This window comes from Daphnia pulex, chromosome 1 (assembly GCF_021134715.1).
Source record: "Daphnia pulex isolate KAP4 chromosome 1, ASM2113471v1".
Classification (NCBI taxonomy): Eukaryota; Metazoa; Arthropoda; class Branchiopoda; order Diplostraca; family Daphniidae; genus Daphnia; species Daphnia pulex.
This window is the reverse complement of record NC_060017.1, coordinates 6,662,178-6,682,260: the sequence shown is the minus strand read 5'-3', so window position 1 is coordinate 6,682,260 and position 20,083 is coordinate 6,662,178. Positions and strand designations below refer to the sequence as shown.

Here is a 20,083-nt window from a genome sequence, read left to right as displayed (position 1 = left end):
AAGAAAGAAAAATTTCAGGTTTGATCCGAATCTCGCCAGCCACTCCTTCGTTTGTGTTCCGCTTTTTTTCTTTCCCCAGAGAGATCATGATATTATTTATATTTATGTTTGTGGCTTGGTTCGGATGAGGAGAGGGGGGGGGGGAGGGCTAGCTGTAGACTGGGCAATCATGTATCCATACATCTCGTCGTTCCTTGTTGTTGACTTTGAAGCGTTGGCATCTATAAAATATACATAAATGAATGTGTAAATAAATGCAAGGGCATTCGTATCTATAGGGCCCGCGCTTTAGTGTCTAAATCAAAAGTCGTAAAGTAGCCTCATCCTCCTCCTCCTTCTTTTTCCTTTGCTTGTGGTTTATTCTCTCTGCTCCCTGGGCCTTTTTCGACTCTCACTTTCACCACGGTCGTGGACCAGCTCCACAATATTAGACGTGCAGTATTTATACAGTTATGTGCTGTATCATAGAAGATGGTGGCTATAAGATAGATAGCAATCGACACACATTTCCCCTCTATTTTATGCCCCTTTTATTGGTTTCGTTCGTGACTCTCTTGTGCCATCTTCTTCGCTGGCCAACAGTTTTCTATAGAGAACCCCGTCCCCCCTTCCTCTCCATTTTCTTTCCTTATTGTAATAATAACCATCGCGGGTCCGGCCTCTTTGGATTAATGGATCCCGGCCTGTTACTTATGTTTGTTTGTTCAACACACCAAGATTTCCGAGTGGATCTGATCTGTTGTCTGCTCTATAAGGATTCTTCTTTTCTTTTCGTTATTTTTTCGTCTTCTTCTTTTTCTTCTTCGTTGGCATTGTTCGTACACTGATGGGAGACTCGTGGGGTTATACAAATGCCAACCCCTTACTATATAGCCGGCCGTCTGCTGTGCCTATACAGCCGCAGCAGTGGTCGGAGAAGAAGACAATTTAAAAAAAAAAAAAAAAAGTCTTGACACACACAAAAGAGGTCCAAACGATATAAAGACATCCATCAGCATCGTTGGATATATACACATACCCTCAGCTTTATGTTTGGTCATTGTGGTTGTTGTTGTTGCGTGAGTGTGTACAACTGCTTTTTGACCGGAGAGAGGTCAAATGTGAGAGATTCCAATCGTTAAAAAAATAAGGGGAGAAAAAGAGAAAAAGAAAAGAAGGAACTAATAAAGTAAAGAGTGCTTTTAAAAGGCTTATAACTGCAGTATGTTATATACAAGTGAGCCCAGGAGTCCAGCCAATGAGCCGGAGCCTATATAAGTCGACAGAAGAAAAAAGGGTGGAATGCTGTATAGCTCCTCCGTAATACATCGGAAGCTTTTAGCGCGTCGTGGCGGTTCCATTTCTTTTTATACCAAGTCCTCCTCCTCCTCCTTCTTCTTCTTCTATTTGATGATGTATAATGGCATCAGAATAAGAAGAAAAAAAAGGGGGGGGGGGATACCACTCTCTGATTACATAAGCTGCTGCCATGCGAGAATGCGAGTCTTGGCTTTAAGCAGGAAAAAGAAGATAAATTCTCTACTTGCGTAATAGCCTGTCACTCACAGAAATGCGAAAAAAATGTTTTATCGCCACTGCGAGATTTTGCGCGCGCTCTAGTTCTCAATTCTTTTTTTTTTTTAATCTTTGCCTGGTGAAGGCACCACCTCTCTTGTAATATTTCTCTCTCTCTCTCTGTCGTTGGCTTGGCCCTATCTCGACGGGCGGCCACTTGACGAGAGATGAATAGGACTGTGATGTAAGACGGCTGTTGTGTGCGCGCATGTAGCGCCCGGCCGTTCTACGCGCCCTCGTCGTCCGAGTCCTCACACCACGTCCAAAAAATTGAGATGGTGCTGGGTGGGTAGGGGAGAGAAGGAGCCGTTTGGGCTGCTGCCTTTTTCTTCTTCTTCTTGAGGAGATCTTGAGTGGTTGTGTTCAACACCCGTCAAAACCGCCAGTTATACAACCAACTGGATATGGAAACCCCTTTGCCTCCTATTTCTTACAGTCGATTTTCGTCTTGGCACCCAAAGAACGGGCCAAGTGGCTGTTTCCCGACTTCAATTGCGGCGGCGTTTGCGGCCCCGCAAGCCGCGCAGACGGATCGTGTAATAACTGGGAAAAAGAAAAATACATTTTCTTTTTTTTCTTCTCTCATGTTGATTATATACACCAACTCTTGTTCAAGCCTCCCCCGGAAAAAAAAAGAAGAAGTCAAACAAAACAACTGGCGACTGCTTTAAAGGGTCAAAGACATCCTTGTTGATTATTGATTACATCGGGTCAAGTCTGTCCCGACTGGCGCGTTCTTCTTCTTCTTCTTCTTCTTCTTCTTCTTCTTCTTCTTGTTTGGGCGCGTTACTTCACCGACGAGTTTGTTTCTTTTTCTTTTTCTTTTTTTTTTAAATGGCTAAGCGGTTCGCAGCAAGACATCTACTTGCATGGAGAGTAGTGGCTGGCGTACACATGCAAAGAAGTGCACATGTCGTTATTCTAATCTAGGTGCAGTCGCGTTCTTATATAGAAAAACATGTTCGTCTACACAAAGTACATGTCTGCTGGGTGGAGAGAGAGAGTTTATATTTATATATTACCTTATTATTTACAAGATGCCTAATCATTCGTGAATCGAACAAGAGAGAGAGAAGGAATGATTCATGGACAAAACAAGACTGGTACTGGTATATGCAGATGCTTTGCAAGGAGCTCTTTTGGAAATGGTGGCCAGCAACAAAACCACCAAGTCCGTCTGGCCCTGTTGGAATGGGTTCCAAGTGAAGCCCGAAAGAAAAAAAAAAGTCTTTTGTTCAGATGGCGAATGTAACATGTAACCAACAGCGTGGACTACACAAGGGGAGAGAGTCTCCTGACACAGACACAGACACACACAAGAATAGAATCTTTTGTTCTGTCCCGATTCAATAGTTTGTTCTGGCGTGTACAGTGGGTGCGCATGCTGATGGCACATTTCATTCCATGAGAGGGGCACAACAAAAAAAAAATAGGAAGGAGAAGATGAAGGAGAAAAAGATAGGAAACAACAACATCAACTATACAATAAGAGAAAGAGACCCATGAACCATGTCGTTTCTATAATGTGCAGACTTGTTTCTTATCGCCGCGTCATTGCCAATGCGCCAGGCTCTTTTATTTTTTTCATTTCATTTTTTGTATAAAATTTCTTTGAACTGGCGATGCTCCGAGTCAACAGATTGTCACGAGCGAATCTTTATTTATTGTATATTCATTCGGAGATTATTCTTCTGCTCTATTGTTCCTTAAAAAGCAATGAACCAAACATATATGTAAGCTCCGGGTCGTTGTTGTTGTATTTTATCGTCGTGAAAAAACATGATGGAACGAGAGAGAAAGGCCAATTGCATCCGCGCGTCTCCCCCGGCCGTTTCCGTATTTTTATGGGCCTCCGCTCGGAGATTGGACAATTCGTGACAAAACTCGGCTCCAAAAAAACAGGATTTGACGTCCAGACATGTAGTCTATTGTGTCTATATTTATGTATTATTCGATTGTTATATTGACCGGATCAATCATGTGATGGATGAACGTGTTTTGACACATCGTCGAAAAAGCGACAGACCGTGTTTCTTTCTTTTTTTGAATTTCGCGCCGGGCGTTTTCATATATTCATTAATGTATTCCAGGAAAAAAAAAACATAGTTTTCCTCCCCTGTCTCACTTGTGTGTGAATATGTACAAAACTTTGAGAACGCTGTTTTGGAGATAACAATAGTCGCGACGACATCACGCACTTGCGGTTGTGTCACAGTCTGTTGTGATGGCCGTGACTGAGCGATTCACGCTGGAGATTGGGACGACGACGACGTATATGGGCAATCAAAACGACCACAGCAGTGTGCTAATCCGACTCGATCCATTCTCTTTTGTGGCTTGGACTGCACAGCGCAGATGACAATCCTGCAGGAACCCAACCCACACACGCGTGACAGGTTTTCGGGTTTTCCTTTTGTTTTTCTTTTGGCGTCTAAAGTTAGTCGGGGGCGGAATGATGACTGACAATGCCACACAGTGTCGTGTGTGCATCCCCGTGAAATGATATTGGAAATCTCTGACGGTGCATTGCGTGAAACTATGGGAGGAAAAAAATATTTGAAAAAGATATCTGAAAAAGCGACAAACGGCCCATTCTCATCCATCATTCGAATGTGTAGACTTTATATCCCCCCGACATGTCCTACTCAAAATCTCTTGGGTGCTTTTCACGTTGTTTCACGGGGTGCTGCGCAGACACAACATCGGGCCAGCAGACCATACGGACCGCGTTCTGCAGAAGATGTCTGTTGAAACTTTTAACACGTCAGTATAATAAGACGTCTGGCCGATACTCTTTTGGGTCCTGTCGTCGAATAAATTTCGTCAAAAAATCTTCTCTCTCTTTTTCCGATATTATCAAACTCTGAAAAAGGAAGGAAGAAAGAAAAATATGTCATGGATGATATAGGAGGACGTGCCTTGACACAAAACTCGAAGGTGTGGGCTGCGAAGAAGTATAGCATTCAAATTTGGGATAGGTAAAAAAGAAAAAGAAAAACTTTAGTGGGGGTGGACTAAGCAAGTTTTGTATTTTGTATTTTATTTTCGGGGTGTTCCTGGTTGGTTTCACGGTGATATTCCAAATGAATTTATGGCTCTTACTGGCATTTTCTATTTATTCCTCTGCTGTTTGGTTGGGGGTTGGAAGTTTTTTCTTCGTTTCCCAGCAGCCGCCTCTGGACGTGTCTAACACTTTTTGTGTGTGTCGTCAACTCGAAACCTTTTGGGCCCGCGTAGTATATTATGAGTTGAGAAATGGGTTCTATCGGGTCCACATGGGGAAAAAGAAGAAGAAGTATCGGCTGGTTGAGTTATGAGTATGACCGAGCTCTAAGAAGAGTCCAGATATAACTCTATAAGTTGATCCTCCCCACATCATGTAGAGGAGTCTGTCTGGACTGTGGTGTAGGTTCTTCTTCTTCTTTTTCTCAGGGGGGGCCGAACCGGGTCACAGTGTCGATAAAGACATCAAGATATTTAGTCCCGTATTGTCTTCTTCTTGTTTAAGAGGCAAACAAGGAAGAGGAACTGTGTGAATAGGGACGGACAAGAAAAAATAGAGAAAGAAATGAAAGAAGAAGCTCTAAGCGGGAGCTGTCGTGCTTCTCGCCCCCTCAGACTTCATATCCATTCACGTTCAAGTAGAGACGAACGACTGGGAGCATCCTGGAAGTCAAAAAGAAGAGCCCAGGCACCACCGTTTTCTTGTTGTTGTCCTGCCTTTTTTTCTTTCTCTCTTTCTCTCTCTTTCTTTCAATGTAAGACGTTGAGTAATGGCTGCAAGCTGTGCAAGCGTGGGCTATGGCTTCGAAAATTCCCTCGCTCTTTTTTGTACCTGACAACCGAGTCAGCATTCCCCCCTTTTTTCTTGTATTTTTCTTCTTCTTCCTCCCCCGCCGTCCTTTTCCTTCTTCTTCTTGTGCTATCATTGACGAGAAGAAAGCTCTTGTTTAGAGAGACCGAGATGGGCAAACGAGTGCGTGCGTCCGACTCTGGCGTGCGTGCGCTCGCCCTGTGTGTGTCGGGAGTCGCGCTCGGTCGGCGCTTTCTTCTTCTTCCCCACAGCTCTCTTCAAACTCACACACTTTTATACTTATCGCTCAACAGTCGGAAATGCTTTACTGGGCCAAAGGGAAAAGAACTTTGGGGGGGGGGGGTTCTTTTTCTTCTCTTCGATTGTAAACAAATACCACAAGAGTTGGGAAGAATTAAAAATCAAGAAAAAACAAAACTCTTTTTTCTCTTCGAACTGTGCCGATGCAACACGTTCCGCCCGTCAGAGTTTCCTCTCTCTCACGCCAAAAACTAAATTACTAGTTTCTTGATTATTTTAAATTGGTGTAGACATTTATTGTGATGAACTTTTGACTATGTTTGAAACTTTGAAAATCCGCCCAGCTCTTGTCATGTCATGGCGTGCGAAACTTTTGGAAGGTAAACGACAGCCGGGCGTCGCAATTTTTTTGTAATTTTTGGCAGACATTGTTTTGTTTGTAAGAAAATTGGATTTAATTGTTACGTGGAGTAAATCACGGGCTTGTCGGTCTTTTTTTTAAATGGCGGTTCATTACTCTCGCGTTTAAAGAAACAAAAATCTTTTTATTTTTAATTTTTTTGAAAAGAGACTCTCGACCTAGATTCGTTGGGCTGTGTGAAACACCTCAAGTCTTTTGTTTGTTGAATGTTTTGCCCATTAGCAGCGCTGCCTCCTTCCGATGGCTCCAGTGTGTGTGTGTGTGTGTATATACCTGATGTTTGGGTTACCAAAATAAGAAAGAAGGAACGTCTTATAATATGCGCGCTGTATGACTGAGTGTGTGAGGGGCGCTCACCTGTCAGAACGTGCTCCCCCAAACTCATTACGCAGCTCCGGCATCACTGCTGCTGCTGCCGGAGTAGGCCAGTAGTAGTAGTTGTTGTTATGCTTACTTCTTATGCAGTTGAGAGACTGACAAGTGAGTCACTCAAAGTTCAGAATGGTAAATGTTGCTGGATAAGCTCCGCGATCACCATTATTATACAAATTTACAAGAGAAAATCAAGTGGGCTGGATTGAATTGAGTGTACTCAAATGAGCTCGTGTTTTGTGTGTTTGCGCCGTGAATATGTTTATTCAGTTAATATAATTCCCGACTCCTTCCAACCGGAACTGTTATATGCGAAGGTTGTTTGTCAAGGCTAATATATAGCTGTGCGCCGTCTCACTCGAGCGAAACGCGACGTCAACATTCATCCGGCGATGGTGGATACGTGGACCGGTTCGTGTGATGGGATGAAACTCGCAAGTTTAACCCTTTCACTTCCTGTCCAAAAAAAAAAAAAAATACAAATCGACTTCCTGCGAATATTATATTCGCCGCTAGATTCTCTTTCGCGTGTCAACTCGGATGACGCCACTGACACACAAAAACAAAACCCCAAAATAAAAAAAATATATTTAAAAATCTAGGGGAAAAACTTTCCATTTACAAAAAAAAAAAAAAAATTCTTTTAGAGGGGCTGGAAGCACGCGCGTGACACCAATTTGTCGTTACTCTTTTGAACTCTTTTCTCTTCTATTTTTCTCTCCCATATTTTATTTATTTATTTTTTTGCTCCCCGAGTTGTCGCTTCTAAAAAGAAGAGAAAAACAAGCGCCAACGAAATGATTAAAAATTCGTAAAAGATATTATATTCCTTCTTCTTCTTCTTCTTCTGCTTCGGGACGTGTGTATTTTTCTTCTCTCTCTTTCGTTTTATTTCTTTGTTGTCCCGTTCTCAAAGCCATCCACGGTCATCAACGAACCGTTTGAATAATTCATCGGCTCGTTTTCTTCTTTTCATGCGACCTCGTAGTTGGTTATTGCCGGGGATAGTGGTGGTGGTGTCGCTGTTTGACGTGTGTGTCCCACGCGATCGCGACCTCACTTTGGCCATCACCAGCGGCACACGACGGCCGGAGACACGAAAACCAAAGAAAAATGCCACAAAAATGAAGTAAAACAAAAAACGAAAAAAAAATGAAAATAAAAAAAGGAGAGACCCATTCAACACATCCGTGTGTGTTTTATGTTTTCTTATTATATGGGCGCTGTGTGCTGCCCTGTTTGTAGCACCCACTAAGCCTCGGCTGTCATTCGAGTCGTCGTCGTCGCTCGTTCCTGCTGGTCTTTCCACTTTTTTTCTTGAGAGCCTTGCATGATAAATGGGAGGGAAATTTTAAACTGTCGTCGAAATTGGGAAAACACAACTCGGATGGGGAAAAAAAAAAAGAGTTGGCCGGATCTGGTAGTGTGTATGGGCTTTTTTAGAAAACTCGAAATTCGACGCTGTCGGCTAGAAAACAAAAACACGAAAGAAATGCGTTGATTATGCATTTGGAATCGTGCGCTTTTTTTCCCCTTTTACTCACACGGCTCCGACGCTGAGAAACGTGACAGTCCTTTTGCCTCTTTTTGTCGCGCCCCCCTACAGAAAATGGGTTCAATTTCATCTGATCTTGTGCACTTTTGAAACAGTTGCAGTTGCATAATATTAAATGGAGAGACATTTCTCTCTATGCCCTTTGTTGGCCTGTTGACTCTCCAGTCCAGTCGCATTTCGACGATTCCTTCCACCAGCGAGTGGTGAGGGGGATTGTGTACAGCTCACCATTGAATTGTCTTTTATTATTTTGGCTGGTGACGAGCGTGTTGACAAGCTGAACGGCGATAACCATCCGTTTCCAACAGGCTCGATCCTCCTGAGTTTGTGTGTGTGTGTGTTGAATTCCTCTCCCGATCTGTCACTCGTGTGTCTCTCTTGTGTCTTCGCTGCTTGGCAGATGGAAGAAAATAAAGAAAAAAACGAACCACACAACTTCTGGAAAAAATCAAAAAGGACAGAGAACCTCGTCGCGCATTCCAATCGACACTCACACAGAAAAACAGAGGGAGATATTAGTCGTAACGTAACACGAAGAAGAGAGATGGATCGAGAAAGAAAAAAAAGAAACTGTTGCGTATGTTGTAATAGACAGAACAGTATAGAAATCGAGTCGTATAGGGTCGTCCCAAGTCTTGACTGGTTGGGTTATGCGCCAGGCCAATCAAGCCAGAGACGGTCACGCATCTTTGCATGCCACCAAGAAATGTTGGGGTGGTCGCGTATGTCGACTGGATAGATAGAGTCGATTGATACACATATATATATATATGCAGCTGCAGAAAAAGAATAGAAAGCAATAAGCTAAAAAAAAATCATTTTGATGTTTCGTTAATGGAAACGAAGAAAATCAGTTGGCGCGTGAAACTCAATTTTTCCTCCGTGTGGCTTATACTTTCAGCATATAAGGGAAATGTCGTGTCAAAAGCGTTTGGGATCACTCTGATGGCACGCATCACTGAGCTACAGGCTCGAAACGAAGAAAAAGTGGACAGCCCAGCAAAATATGCAGACCTATGGCTGTGCTGTGTGTTCTGTGTGTGTGACCCACTCTATTTTAATCGGGTTCGGGTTTTGTTGTGTTTTATTTTTATAATTTGGTTCATTTTTTTTTTTGGTTTTTAATTGTAATTTCTTGTTTGAGACCAAGGCCAAAGCAGTACGGAGAGAAATGCACCCAAAAGGAAAATGAGAACGAATGCTGTTCTCTCTCTCTCCCTTGTACACACACACATACATGTATATCCGCCTATAGTACATAGAGGCGACGAGAGCTACACAGACTCTTCTTGTTAGCTCTCTTCTGTTTCTATTTACCTCTCCTCTCGCACTCTCTTTGCTCTTTCTTCATCTCGTTAAGTGGGCGCACTTATCAAAGAGGTTTGCAGCCCTTTTTCTTATTCCTTTCCGTCTGACTCTTTTTTTGAATCTCCACCCCACACACACCCGGGCCCAGCAGCGACACACAACGACGAGCAGAAGGGAGAAAGAAAGAGAAAGAAGTTACACAATCTAATGTAATGTAATGTAGGCAAAACAAACAAGCCGTATACGCTCTGTTGCGTATGGAATGTCTTGGAATGTCTAACAACCCCAAGAAGAAGAGAAAATCAATTCAGGCTTTCTCCTCTTTTGCCTCTTGTACTCGATCTTGGACTTGAGGTGGAAATGACAAAAAAGAGAAGTAGATGGTGGCCCAGCTATACATATGAACAAAACAAACAGAAAAAGAAAGAGAGAGAGAGAAAAAAAATATCAATAGGAAGTAAATTTATGACAAATGAATATGTGATGAGATCTTTTTCTCTCTCCATCTGTGTGGTAGATGTTGGGTATTTCTCTACACGTTTTGGTCCATCAGTGCCAACCTGCATCTGAGACCTTGGTTGAGTTATGACGAGGATTCGGGTGTGGGTGTTTCGTGCGTGTTTAAAGCACGCTCGGCCTTTTTCTTCTTTCTCTTTCTCTCTGTGAAAAGAAGTAAACATATCCGAGTCTCTTTATTCTCTCACTTTACATTTCCCCTTCATATCATCTCTCTCTCGCATATAGCCAGGCCTCTTGTTGTTGTTGCTCACTTGCTTACTATATGTCTGCTGCCGTTGAATGTCTAGTACCGTATAGTATTAGACCTACTACACGTCGTAATAGCCCCGGAGAAAGCTGGGGAAATGTCTGTCCTGTGGTATAGTCGAATTCTCTTGGCTATCGCAGGTTGGCATCGTACGCTTCTCACGAATTGCTACGATCGTGTCTTTGTGTGCGGGGAAAAGAAATCAAAGACAAACATCTTCACTTGATGCAACAGACTTTTGCGCTGCGGGGGGGGGAGGTTGGCCGGAGTTAGTTTTTGACATATCATCAAAATGATACGAAAATATTGGAAAGGTAAAGACTAAAGAAAGAAAAAAGAAGAAAAACCGATACTTTTGCAATAGAGAGAAAAGAGATAGGCATCGCATTTTGTATTCCAACCTTGGGGAACCTTCGGGAAAGACAAACAACAACAACAAAAAATCATAGGGCCAGCAGAGGTTGTTGTGTGTTTATTTGCAAGTCGGTGCTGGATAGCTTCCAAACTCGGCGAATGGTCTGATGATGAGGTCAACACGGACGGACACAACATGGGAACCCAAAAATAAGTGGGAGAAAAAAGAGAGAGGAAAAAAATAATTTTTTTTTTTCTTGTTTAAATGAACACAAAAAAAAAATCATTTTTTCGAACGAAAAGGAGCGCCATAGAGCGAACAACCGACGCTATCACCGCCGGGCACATGCACCATCCGAAACTACCGCGCCGCCGCCGCCGCGACCGCTGCGCATATTTAAATTGATGATGTCGTCTCGCATTGAAAGAAATCAAAGTGACTCAGCAACCGACCGGGTGAAGAAAGAAGCGAACGAACCCGAGTCAACAAAAGGGGCTATAGTTGTAGTTAGTAGTGCTGGTGGTGGTACACGTACTATTTGGTATATATAGATGCCAGTGTCTGCCCATATCCATCAGACTCTCTCTCTCTCTCTCGCCCAGTCTCTTTTGTCTCTGATGGACAGACGGGCGGACAAAGAGAGGCAATAAGCAGGTTGGGCAAGAGACGGCGACAGCAGACGGGAGAAAATATCTAACTGCCATGTAAAATGTCACGGGGGTTGGGTTTTGACTGCACTAGTGCACTAACTCTAGATAAATACATATATACCTAATAAGGACTCTTTTGTGTCCGCTCTGCCAAGACAAATCTTCTCTTCTTTGACAGGACCTCATCTTTTTTTGAGAGGGGAGGGAACACCCAGGACTTGTCAAAAAAGATTCGATGAAGCGCAAACACTAAATATTGAAATAGAATCTATATTTGTAGTCATATCAGCTCGACCTATATTAAGAAGGTGGACTGTTGTTTATTCCCTCCCAACCATCCAGGATGAAGGTGCTATGTAGCATAAATCTTGGTCAAGAAGTGTTGCACACGTTTCTCTATTCAACATTTCGGGGCCCGGGCTGGATGAGATGTGTCCGATCCATCCATCGACATTCCACACACTTTCACGTGTATTATAGATTTTGATAAAAACAGAAAAGACTGTCGGCCGGGGCTCGCGCGCCCGTTTGATGGCCCAACGCAATCCAAACAAGATGAACTACTGGCATTTTACTTCCACAGTCACCCCGATAACCATCTGCCATACTAGCCATTGAATAATCCATCACAACATTGTTGTCTCCCCCTCCTCATCTCTCTTTCTCTCACTTGCGCGCAGGGACGGACCCCGAAATGCCGAGGGGTCGCTTTCTTCTGTGTGCATCCCCCCTCTGTGTGTGTGTGTTGTTCTGTGGTGGGCCTTTTTTCCGTCTCTCTGACCTGTGTTTGCCACTTAATTAGCTCTTCTTGACTAAGAGATGGATGAGCTGGACTCTTCCTATATTCCAGCATCCGGGAGGATCACTCCCCTCTCCTAACTCTCCACCTTCTTCTGCACATCTGCTTGATCGTCTGATTAACGATGGTCACTGATTTGATGACAACCTTACCAATATCCAACCCTCCCTTCAGCAGCAGTAGCACAATCCTCTCGATGTACATTTCTTATTTTTCTTCATCCGCTCGCTTTTGCTGATGAATTTTCGCCCACCTCATCATCCCAGAGAGGGGGGGGGGGACAGATGATTGTCGTGATCCTGCTGTACTGTATTCATCAGATGGGAAAGATATAACGACCTTATTTCTGGTGGAGGGTTGGGGTGGGGGGGTTGTCCGGTATTACGCATCGATGATCCTCGGCCCACAAAGTCGACCGACCAACTCGGACGGATCCAAAGTGCTGTGAAGTGAAGAAACGAATATTAATAGCTTCCTATTTTTGTTATTGCCAAGGGTTTTTTGGCGGATGTTTAGTTGTGTGGACGGGAAATGGGGGGCCGAGGGGAAAAACGTGCCGCACACAACTCGGAACATTTAGCGAATAACCCAAAAGTTAATCAGATGAAAGAAAGAAAAAAGAAAAGAACTCGGAGCTAACTTGTTTTGATCTCCGACTTCCGAGGTTTAACCCCTTCAGCTATGTGAGCAGTTGGTGATTCATTTTGTATATTTTTTCTTTCCCTGGCGTCAAAATCTCGATTGGTAAAAAAACATCCACACAGCCAAACGTACGTGGTGCGATCGGGAATGAATGTTCCTTTGCTCCAATCCAATGAATTATTCATGGCGTGGTGCAACACCCCTGAAGGTTATCCATTGCTATGGCTACTATAATACTAACTACCAAAAAATCTAAACTAAACACAAAAAAGAAGAAGAAAAAAAAAGGGCCAAGCCTATATAGATTGTACAGGATCCCCAAAGCCCTCTCATTTGAAATAACAATTACAAGCGATAGAGAAATTAAGCCTGCCGGGGCATTTCGACCCACCGCTGAGATATGGGAGAATCCCCCTTTTGCTCGACTGTCTTTCATTATTACACATTTATATACGCACGCTGCATCAGCAGCAGCAGCAGTCGTCGTCTATAAGATATTACAACACCTAGTCGACTGTCGAGAAAAGGGATTAAGGCTCTCCTCTGCTCGTTAGGAGGCAGAGCTGACTTATAAATGAGTAAATTAAAACCCGGCTAGGTTCTTTTTTTTTTGGTCTATTTTTCTGAACGATATCTGCCACCGTGATTGCTTTACCTAAAAGCTTTGGGCGTTATTGAACGATTTGAAAAAAGAAGAGATGAGACGCGCGCGTGTAAATCTGGAGAAAATGGAATTTAGTTATTTCGGTTGGTTCTTTTTTTTTCTCTAGCGCACTGAAAATCCCAGTCAGGGAATTTTTGGTATATGTTTTGTCTGAGCCTTGGTCTTCAACGTATTACGCCAGAAAACGGCCTTCCTTGCTGTATAAGATTTGATACATGTATATGTATACGATCAGGCCCCAGCGCGGTCCGAGTGTGTGTGTGGATGTTTGTTGTTTGCATAAGAATTAACCGAGGCGTCTGCTGTAGTACATTTTTCGAGGAAGAAGAAGAAAAAAAGAGAAAGACGAGCTAAGGAATAAGATAAGAAAAATACAGCAAGAAGAAGAAGAAGACGGAGAGAAAATGAATATATTGGCCCACCATGGCCAGCACCACCACCACCACCTCACTCACTCTGTCTCTATAATAACTTGAGCCTAGTTTGAGTGGGTGTGGAATGGAGCATTCATCTCGATGGCAGCGATGACCATCGCGTTTCAACATTCTTCTCATTTCCTATCTAGTTTTTTTTTTGTTTTATTTTTGTCCGAGGAGGCTCGTGTGTGTGGATCTAATTTCAATTGAAAATATTATCTCGAGGCCACCGCATCAAAACTAAATCTCAACCAAAAGAAATCCTTGTGGCATTTAGACCAATCTCGTCAGCTGTTCTCGGGGTTAAACAAAAAAGATTTCATCGAAAAATTCTAAATTGAGTCCAGGTGGCTTTTTCTTCTTCTTCTTTCTTTGATTCCTTTCCCGTTTCTCTCTCTGTGTTACCACCTCGATCTCGTATAAATTTAAAACGCGGACAACAATGGCCGAGTAGCACGGCTCAGCAGTGCAGAGGCATTTCACGGACCAACTGATGGCCATTCTCCTTTTCTTGTTCTTTCAATCCTTTTGATTTTCGAAATAGGAAATTCTTCTTATGTTTAACTTTTTGTTGTTTTTATTTTTTTATTTTCCAGACGATCGGCTGCGACGGGATCGTGGGATCGGACAAACGACCGGATGCCTGCGGAGTGTGCGGCGGCAGCAATTCCACCTGTCAGATCGTGTCGGGCATCTTCACGGAGCCGCAATTGCCACCCGGTTACAATCTGGTGGCCCAGTTGCCCAAAGGCGCCTGCCACGTCAACATCACCGAGTTCAAACCCAGTCGCAACTATCTAGGTAACTAACACACACACACACACACTACATTAGGGAGATTTCACGGACGCACAGTGTGTGTACAGAAACTTTTAGCGCGTTAAAATAACAACGGCGGCCATCATCATTGACACTGTGCCATTCTTCGCATCATCATCGTGAGTTCTCTGAATTGCCGTTGCGTGCGTGCTGTTGCTGATGCGCGACAAAGACGTTGATTTACGTCGACGCGCTCTCTTTGTCGCTTTTTAAATAGTCTACTCACGCGGGAGTAGCTATATAGCTAAGGGGAGAAAAAAATACCGTCATGACACGTCAAGTGAAAATCTCGCCAAGCGACAACTCTATATTCACCTTCACCTTCTTCGTTATTTTCTAGAGAGAGAGAAAAAACATTATTTTTAAAAACTCTTTTTATTTCTGGCGCCGAAATTATAATTCACGAAAAAATAAGAATTTTATTTTATTTTTATTTTTTTGTTCCTCCTCTTCTTTTATCCTTTCATTGACGTGACGTGCGGGACGTGTCGCCACGTCACGCGGCAGATGTTCTGGTCTGGCCCGACGCGTTTCCCAAATGGTCGGCGAACGGAGGCCCATGTCTCTTGTCGCGTCTCATTCTCCTATCTCGTCTCATTTCTCAACCGTTTTTCTTTTCTTCTTTCTGTTTAACAGCAACAGACAGGACACAACATTGAATTATAAATGACACTGATACTAAATTACACCATTCACGTTATGTATACAGTGCACACAACTGTACGTAATGTAATGGACTAAAACATCTGTAAGTTCGATCCGTTAACAAGACAATCCCGCCGACACGTCACGGTCCTAAGAGTTTTTTTATTTTATTTTTTCAATTGTGGAAAAATTCAAGTTCCCCACGCCCCCACACATAGTTAGACAACGTTCTTATATACTATTCCTTTTTTTTTAATAGACCGCTACTTCGAATCACGTAACTATGACTGTACAGCTTTTTTTTTGTCCCGTTTCTTTGTAGTAGTATTTTATTTTTTATCTGTTGTCGGCGTCCTGATGTGTCTTTTGTCGGACGGGACGCGGGACAGGGACAACCGGGCCCCATTGTATTACCAGATAGATGATGAACCAACAGCCTATAGACTCATACGTATATAAGGAGAAATAAGAAATGAGAAGAAAAATATTTCTTGTTTGATCGGAACACAGAGGAACCAACACGAGACCGGAGAGTCACTCGCCGCTTCCATCGCGGCCCGTTTTTTAAAACGTGTCTCCGTGATTCTGCAATTTCTTTCCTTTTCACCATTTTTATATATTTCGGGTTTCTCTGATTCGAACTTTTTTTTTCTTCTTATCTTCCCTATCTTTTCCTTTTATCTTTTGATTTTAATTGATGAACGGTGGGTTCGCGGCGGAGACCATAGATCGCAGCGGGAGAGCCCCCGGTGCTGGGAAAATAACAAAGGAAAAGAAGAAGAAGAAGAATCAAAGAAAAACATTCAACAGTTTTGTCCCTAATCAGTTGCTATTGGAGAAAAGTTCAATCATTTGGTAATTGCGCCAAGTGGCGGGGCGCGGGCGGCATTCTACAATTCCAAAATCATCGATCGATGTTTGGAGAATCATCATTGAAATGAAGAGTCTATCGTCACCGGAGGCCTGTGGATGAGCCTCCAGCCCACAACATATGGCATCTCAAAAGTATATTACAATCTGTGTACAACAAGGACGACTGTGTGTAGCAGCGCAGCGCTCCGGCGAAATGCGATGCGTCATTGCCCGTTCCGCGCGCTCCTTTTTCCATTTTGAATTTCTTCTCCCCCCCCCCCTCTCCATTGTCGACAAGCCACGATCCGTGTGTTATAGGAGAGAGGAGTCTCCTTTTCGGTAACGTGTCGGCCCACGTATATATGGCCAGGTCGACCTCTTCATTATTATTTACCGGCCGTCACGAGTGAATGGCCGTTGCCTTGAATGACTGTCGGTACTGGTTGTTATTCGATCTGGGTGTACGCACACACACAAGGGCTGTGCGGGGCTGTAGGGCTTGGAAGAGAGAAAAAAGGGCCTCATTTGTATATGCGTATATATACAACCCATCATCTCTACACACATTCCCCTTTCGTGTTGCGCCACTCTGCGCGTTGGTGTTCGATATTTTTGTTCAAAAAGAAAATTTACTATACAATGATTGGCGCGCGAACTGGTAACGAAACACTCGACGGACCATGTAAGGCAAGACATTACGGGTAATCGATTGCAGTTACGGCGACGGCTATTGTGATTTAGCTGGCGCACACACGGAAGAAGAAGAAGAAAAATTGCATTGGACCTCACAACGAGGGAAGAGTCAGTCAGATTAGCTTTCCCTTTTTTCTTTCTTTCGTTGACGGTAGATAATCCAATAAATTCGGTTCGCCAGCCAGACCTTTTTAAGTTCTCATCGTCGCGCTATTATTACTGGAGCTGAAATTGGGAAATGCCAAGTCAGAAAGGCATTCAACAAACAGCTCCGTATATCCACTTGTGTTACATAAATACACGCTCACGCGTGTGTAGTGCAGTGTACTTGGTAACCTTGGCGCTTATATCACGATAATGTGTTTTTATTCTATCCCTACATACACAAACTATTAAAACGGATCTGCTATTAAAAGGCGCTGGTGTGTGTATACAAGGGCAAACGTTCGTACGTGTGTTACACAATCGCTTAGATTGACTATCCGATCGGACGTTTGGAAAAAGAAAAAGAAAAAACAGAGAAATAAATTACTCGGCTTTTAATGGGCACGTACGTTGTGTATCGTATCCATTTTGTCGCGTTTAGATCGCGATCGAGAACCAGAAAAAGGTGGCCGACGAAATGGCTGTAACATTCGGGACGTGTATAGAAAAGCGAAGGCGACTTTTTTTTCCAACAGCTTTTGGTTGTTGTGGTTGCCTTTTTAGAAAGCTTCACGGGGAATAAGTAGTAGCAGCCATCGTCTGGGACACACTAGCTACTGATGCTGATAGTTGATATATTGGCACCGGTGTGGAATAGCACGCTGAGCGCCAGAGATGGGGATCTGACAAACAACACACAAAAGGAGGAAAGCCATTCATTCGAGCCTGTTTTTCTTTTTTTTTTTTTTTTAAATTTTATTCGACGAGCAAATTACGAGCCGTGTCGTTCGTTCACATATCCTAAGGGCGGCGGAGGAGATCTCCGCTTATATTCCCTATCCTACACTCAGACCATAAATCAATGACTGTTTTGTTGTGCAAGGTGCGAGACACAACAACAACAACAACAACCAGATAACGGGAAAACTTTTTTGGAGCAATAAAACTAAAACTAAAACTAAAAAAAAAAGAAAAACCTTTGCCCAACCAAAAGGAGTTGATCTCCGTGAGTCATCCGGCGTCTAGGTTTTTCTTTCTTTTTTTTCCCTTTCTCTCTCAAATCCATACCTGACTGATTGCATATAGAATGAGGAGATTGCCCCGCCGACTTGTTTCGGGTCATCGGCCCTTTATGGTTTTTTTTTTTTTTTTTTCATTTGCTGACCGTCGGTGAAGTGTTTTCGTTCGTATCTATCCGGCGTGCTTTTATAATTTAAGCGCTGGATCGACACACCACACACGTCATCACATGCGGCGAAATCTTGATGTTTATCTCACAATTTTTCTTTTTGATTCGTTTTCCCGTGAATAACGGGCAAATATCATTACGAATGCATAGAGATTGTAAATTGGCAATCAACGTCTTACCCTTTTTGTTTTCCCACCAAACTTTTGCAGCTTTAAGGCGTTCCGATGGCACATTCGTCTTCAATGGTAATTGGGCCATCAACTGGTCCGGCGAGTACCAAGCGGCCGGTACGACGTTTGCCTACAGGCGCCAAGATACAACTACCCCCGAGCTGATAACCACACAAGGACCGCTGACCGAGCCCATTGATATTATGGTAATACAAAAATAGTGCAATATAAAAATAATAACATTTAATCGTCATTTTGTAAATTTTCTAGGTCATTTACCAGCAGATTAATCCCGGGATCAAATACGAGTACATGTTACCTTTGGGAGTGGCCAACAGCAATATCGTCCCTCGCCCTAGTAACAATCCATCACCGACCGTTCAAACTGACGGCCTAAACGGCGGCACAGCGTCTTCATCCATAATTGTGCCACCTGGGCGATTTCAACTGGATGCGGCGTCCAATTCACCAACTGCCACCAACTTTCTTGGCGCCAATCCGTCTCCACCGCGCAGTCTGGGATCCGAAGGTGGACTGTTTCAAACCATCCAATCAAACCAACAAGGTTCAGCCGCCGGATTGGGTGGTATCCATCAACAACTTTCACCGCCCAGTGGCAGTGCTGGTCTTGGCTTATCTAATTACCCAACCAACAGTGGCAACTTCCCATCTTCACTGAGCTCCAGCGGCAGTTTGGCCACTCTGGGCATCGCTGTGCCGGGCTCCAACTTTGATTCTCCCTCGACGTCGGATCACGTCAACAACAACAATCCTTCAGTGCTATCCGCCGGAGACTCTGCCACCATCGCCCCTGCTGTCCTTCCCAACAAAGAAACGGGTCGAACGGCCCACCAAAATCACGGTATTTCTATTTCTTTCTATTTCTATTTCGAAAATGATTTTATAGTTATATACACCATATAAAGTTGATGGAATCACTGATATCTGTTTAACTATATAGCTTTGCGTGATGTTTATTCACGGTCGTTATTTTCATAGTGTATCCAGTGTCGTGCTATTTTAGATTGGAGAGAGAGAGAGAGGGTGGGAAAAAGAGGTAAACGGGAGCCGTAAACGCTATTTTAATGGGTCTCGCAGCCGTGCTCAGCCCCCAACGGTTGTTTTTTTCTTTTTATCTCTTCTTCAGCCGGGTATTCTAGAAATTCCTCTGAGCTTTGATTTCGAGACGTTTCAATTGAAGGATAAAAAAAAAAAAATAAATAAATAAAAAAAAAAGGGTTGTTGGCTGCTGACCTGTTATATGGCCGGCTCTCTCATGTTTATATACGTTTTGGTTTGTGGGTCGTTGACTTTTCGGATCTATAAACACTTGTGTTGTGTATACACAAGGCGGGCACACACACACACACAAAAGTGTATTAAACTTTGATGTTATTTATTTTTTTCTTTCTTTCTTTCTTCTCAGGTGGCCGGACTCCGAACAAAAGACGCCAACACGGGCACAGAATCCACAACAAGCCCAGCGGAGGAGCGGCCGGCAGCTCGTCTGCTCCGGGAGAACAGGGCAAGCTCGGATCGCCAGAGCTCCAGGCGATCGACCCTAACGTTGCGACGCCTCCGCCTCATCGCCGCGGCCCCCGCCGTCATCCCAATGGCAAGGGCTTTGTATGGAAACAAGTTGGATTCTCTGAATGTTCCAAAACTTGCGGAGGAGGTAAATACATAAATAATCACCACCACCACACAATTGCGTAGTATTTACTATACTACGTAGATATACCTTTCTTTTGCGACCGTGAAAACGGTGTGTCGTATTTATTTTATTACGCATATTAATGGACTGTGTTGCGGCAATTGGCAGGTGTACAACAAGCGCTGATCGTCTGCGTCAGAGACAGAGATCAAGTGCCCGTGGCCGATCACCGTTGCAAGGAAGAGGACCGACCACCTTCGGAGACTGTTCGATGCGGTCCCAAACCTTGTCCAGCCGAGTGAGTACAGTCTTCGTATTTCTTATAATAAGTAGTAGCATAGACTCTAGACGGCGTTATTAT

The 20,083-nt window shown here is 43.5% G+C and overlaps 1 protein-coding gene across 6 annotated transcripts in view; it reads left to right on the top strand.

Moving 5' to 3' along the window:
• LOC124200035 (ADAMTS-like protein 4) overlaps positions 1 to 20,083 on the top strand; it is a 77,081-nt gene that overhangs the window by 53,270 nt on the left and 3,728 nt on the right. For all 6 annotated transcript variants that reach the window (XM_046596131.1, XM_046596120.1, XM_046596124.1 and 3 more), the window contains 5 exons: positions 14,153 to 14,357; positions 18,108 to 18,274; positions 18,339 to 18,930; positions 19,495 to 19,743; positions 19,891 to 20,020. In XM_046596131.1, the coding sequence (XP_046452087.1) occupies positions 14,153 to 14,357; positions 18,108 to 18,274; positions 18,339 to 18,930; positions 19,495 to 19,743; positions 19,891 to 20,020 (1,343 nt within the window). The remainder of the gene's footprint in view (positions 1 to 14,152; positions 14,358 to 18,107; positions 18,275 to 18,338; positions 18,931 to 19,494; positions 19,744 to 19,890; positions 20,021 to 20,083) is intronic.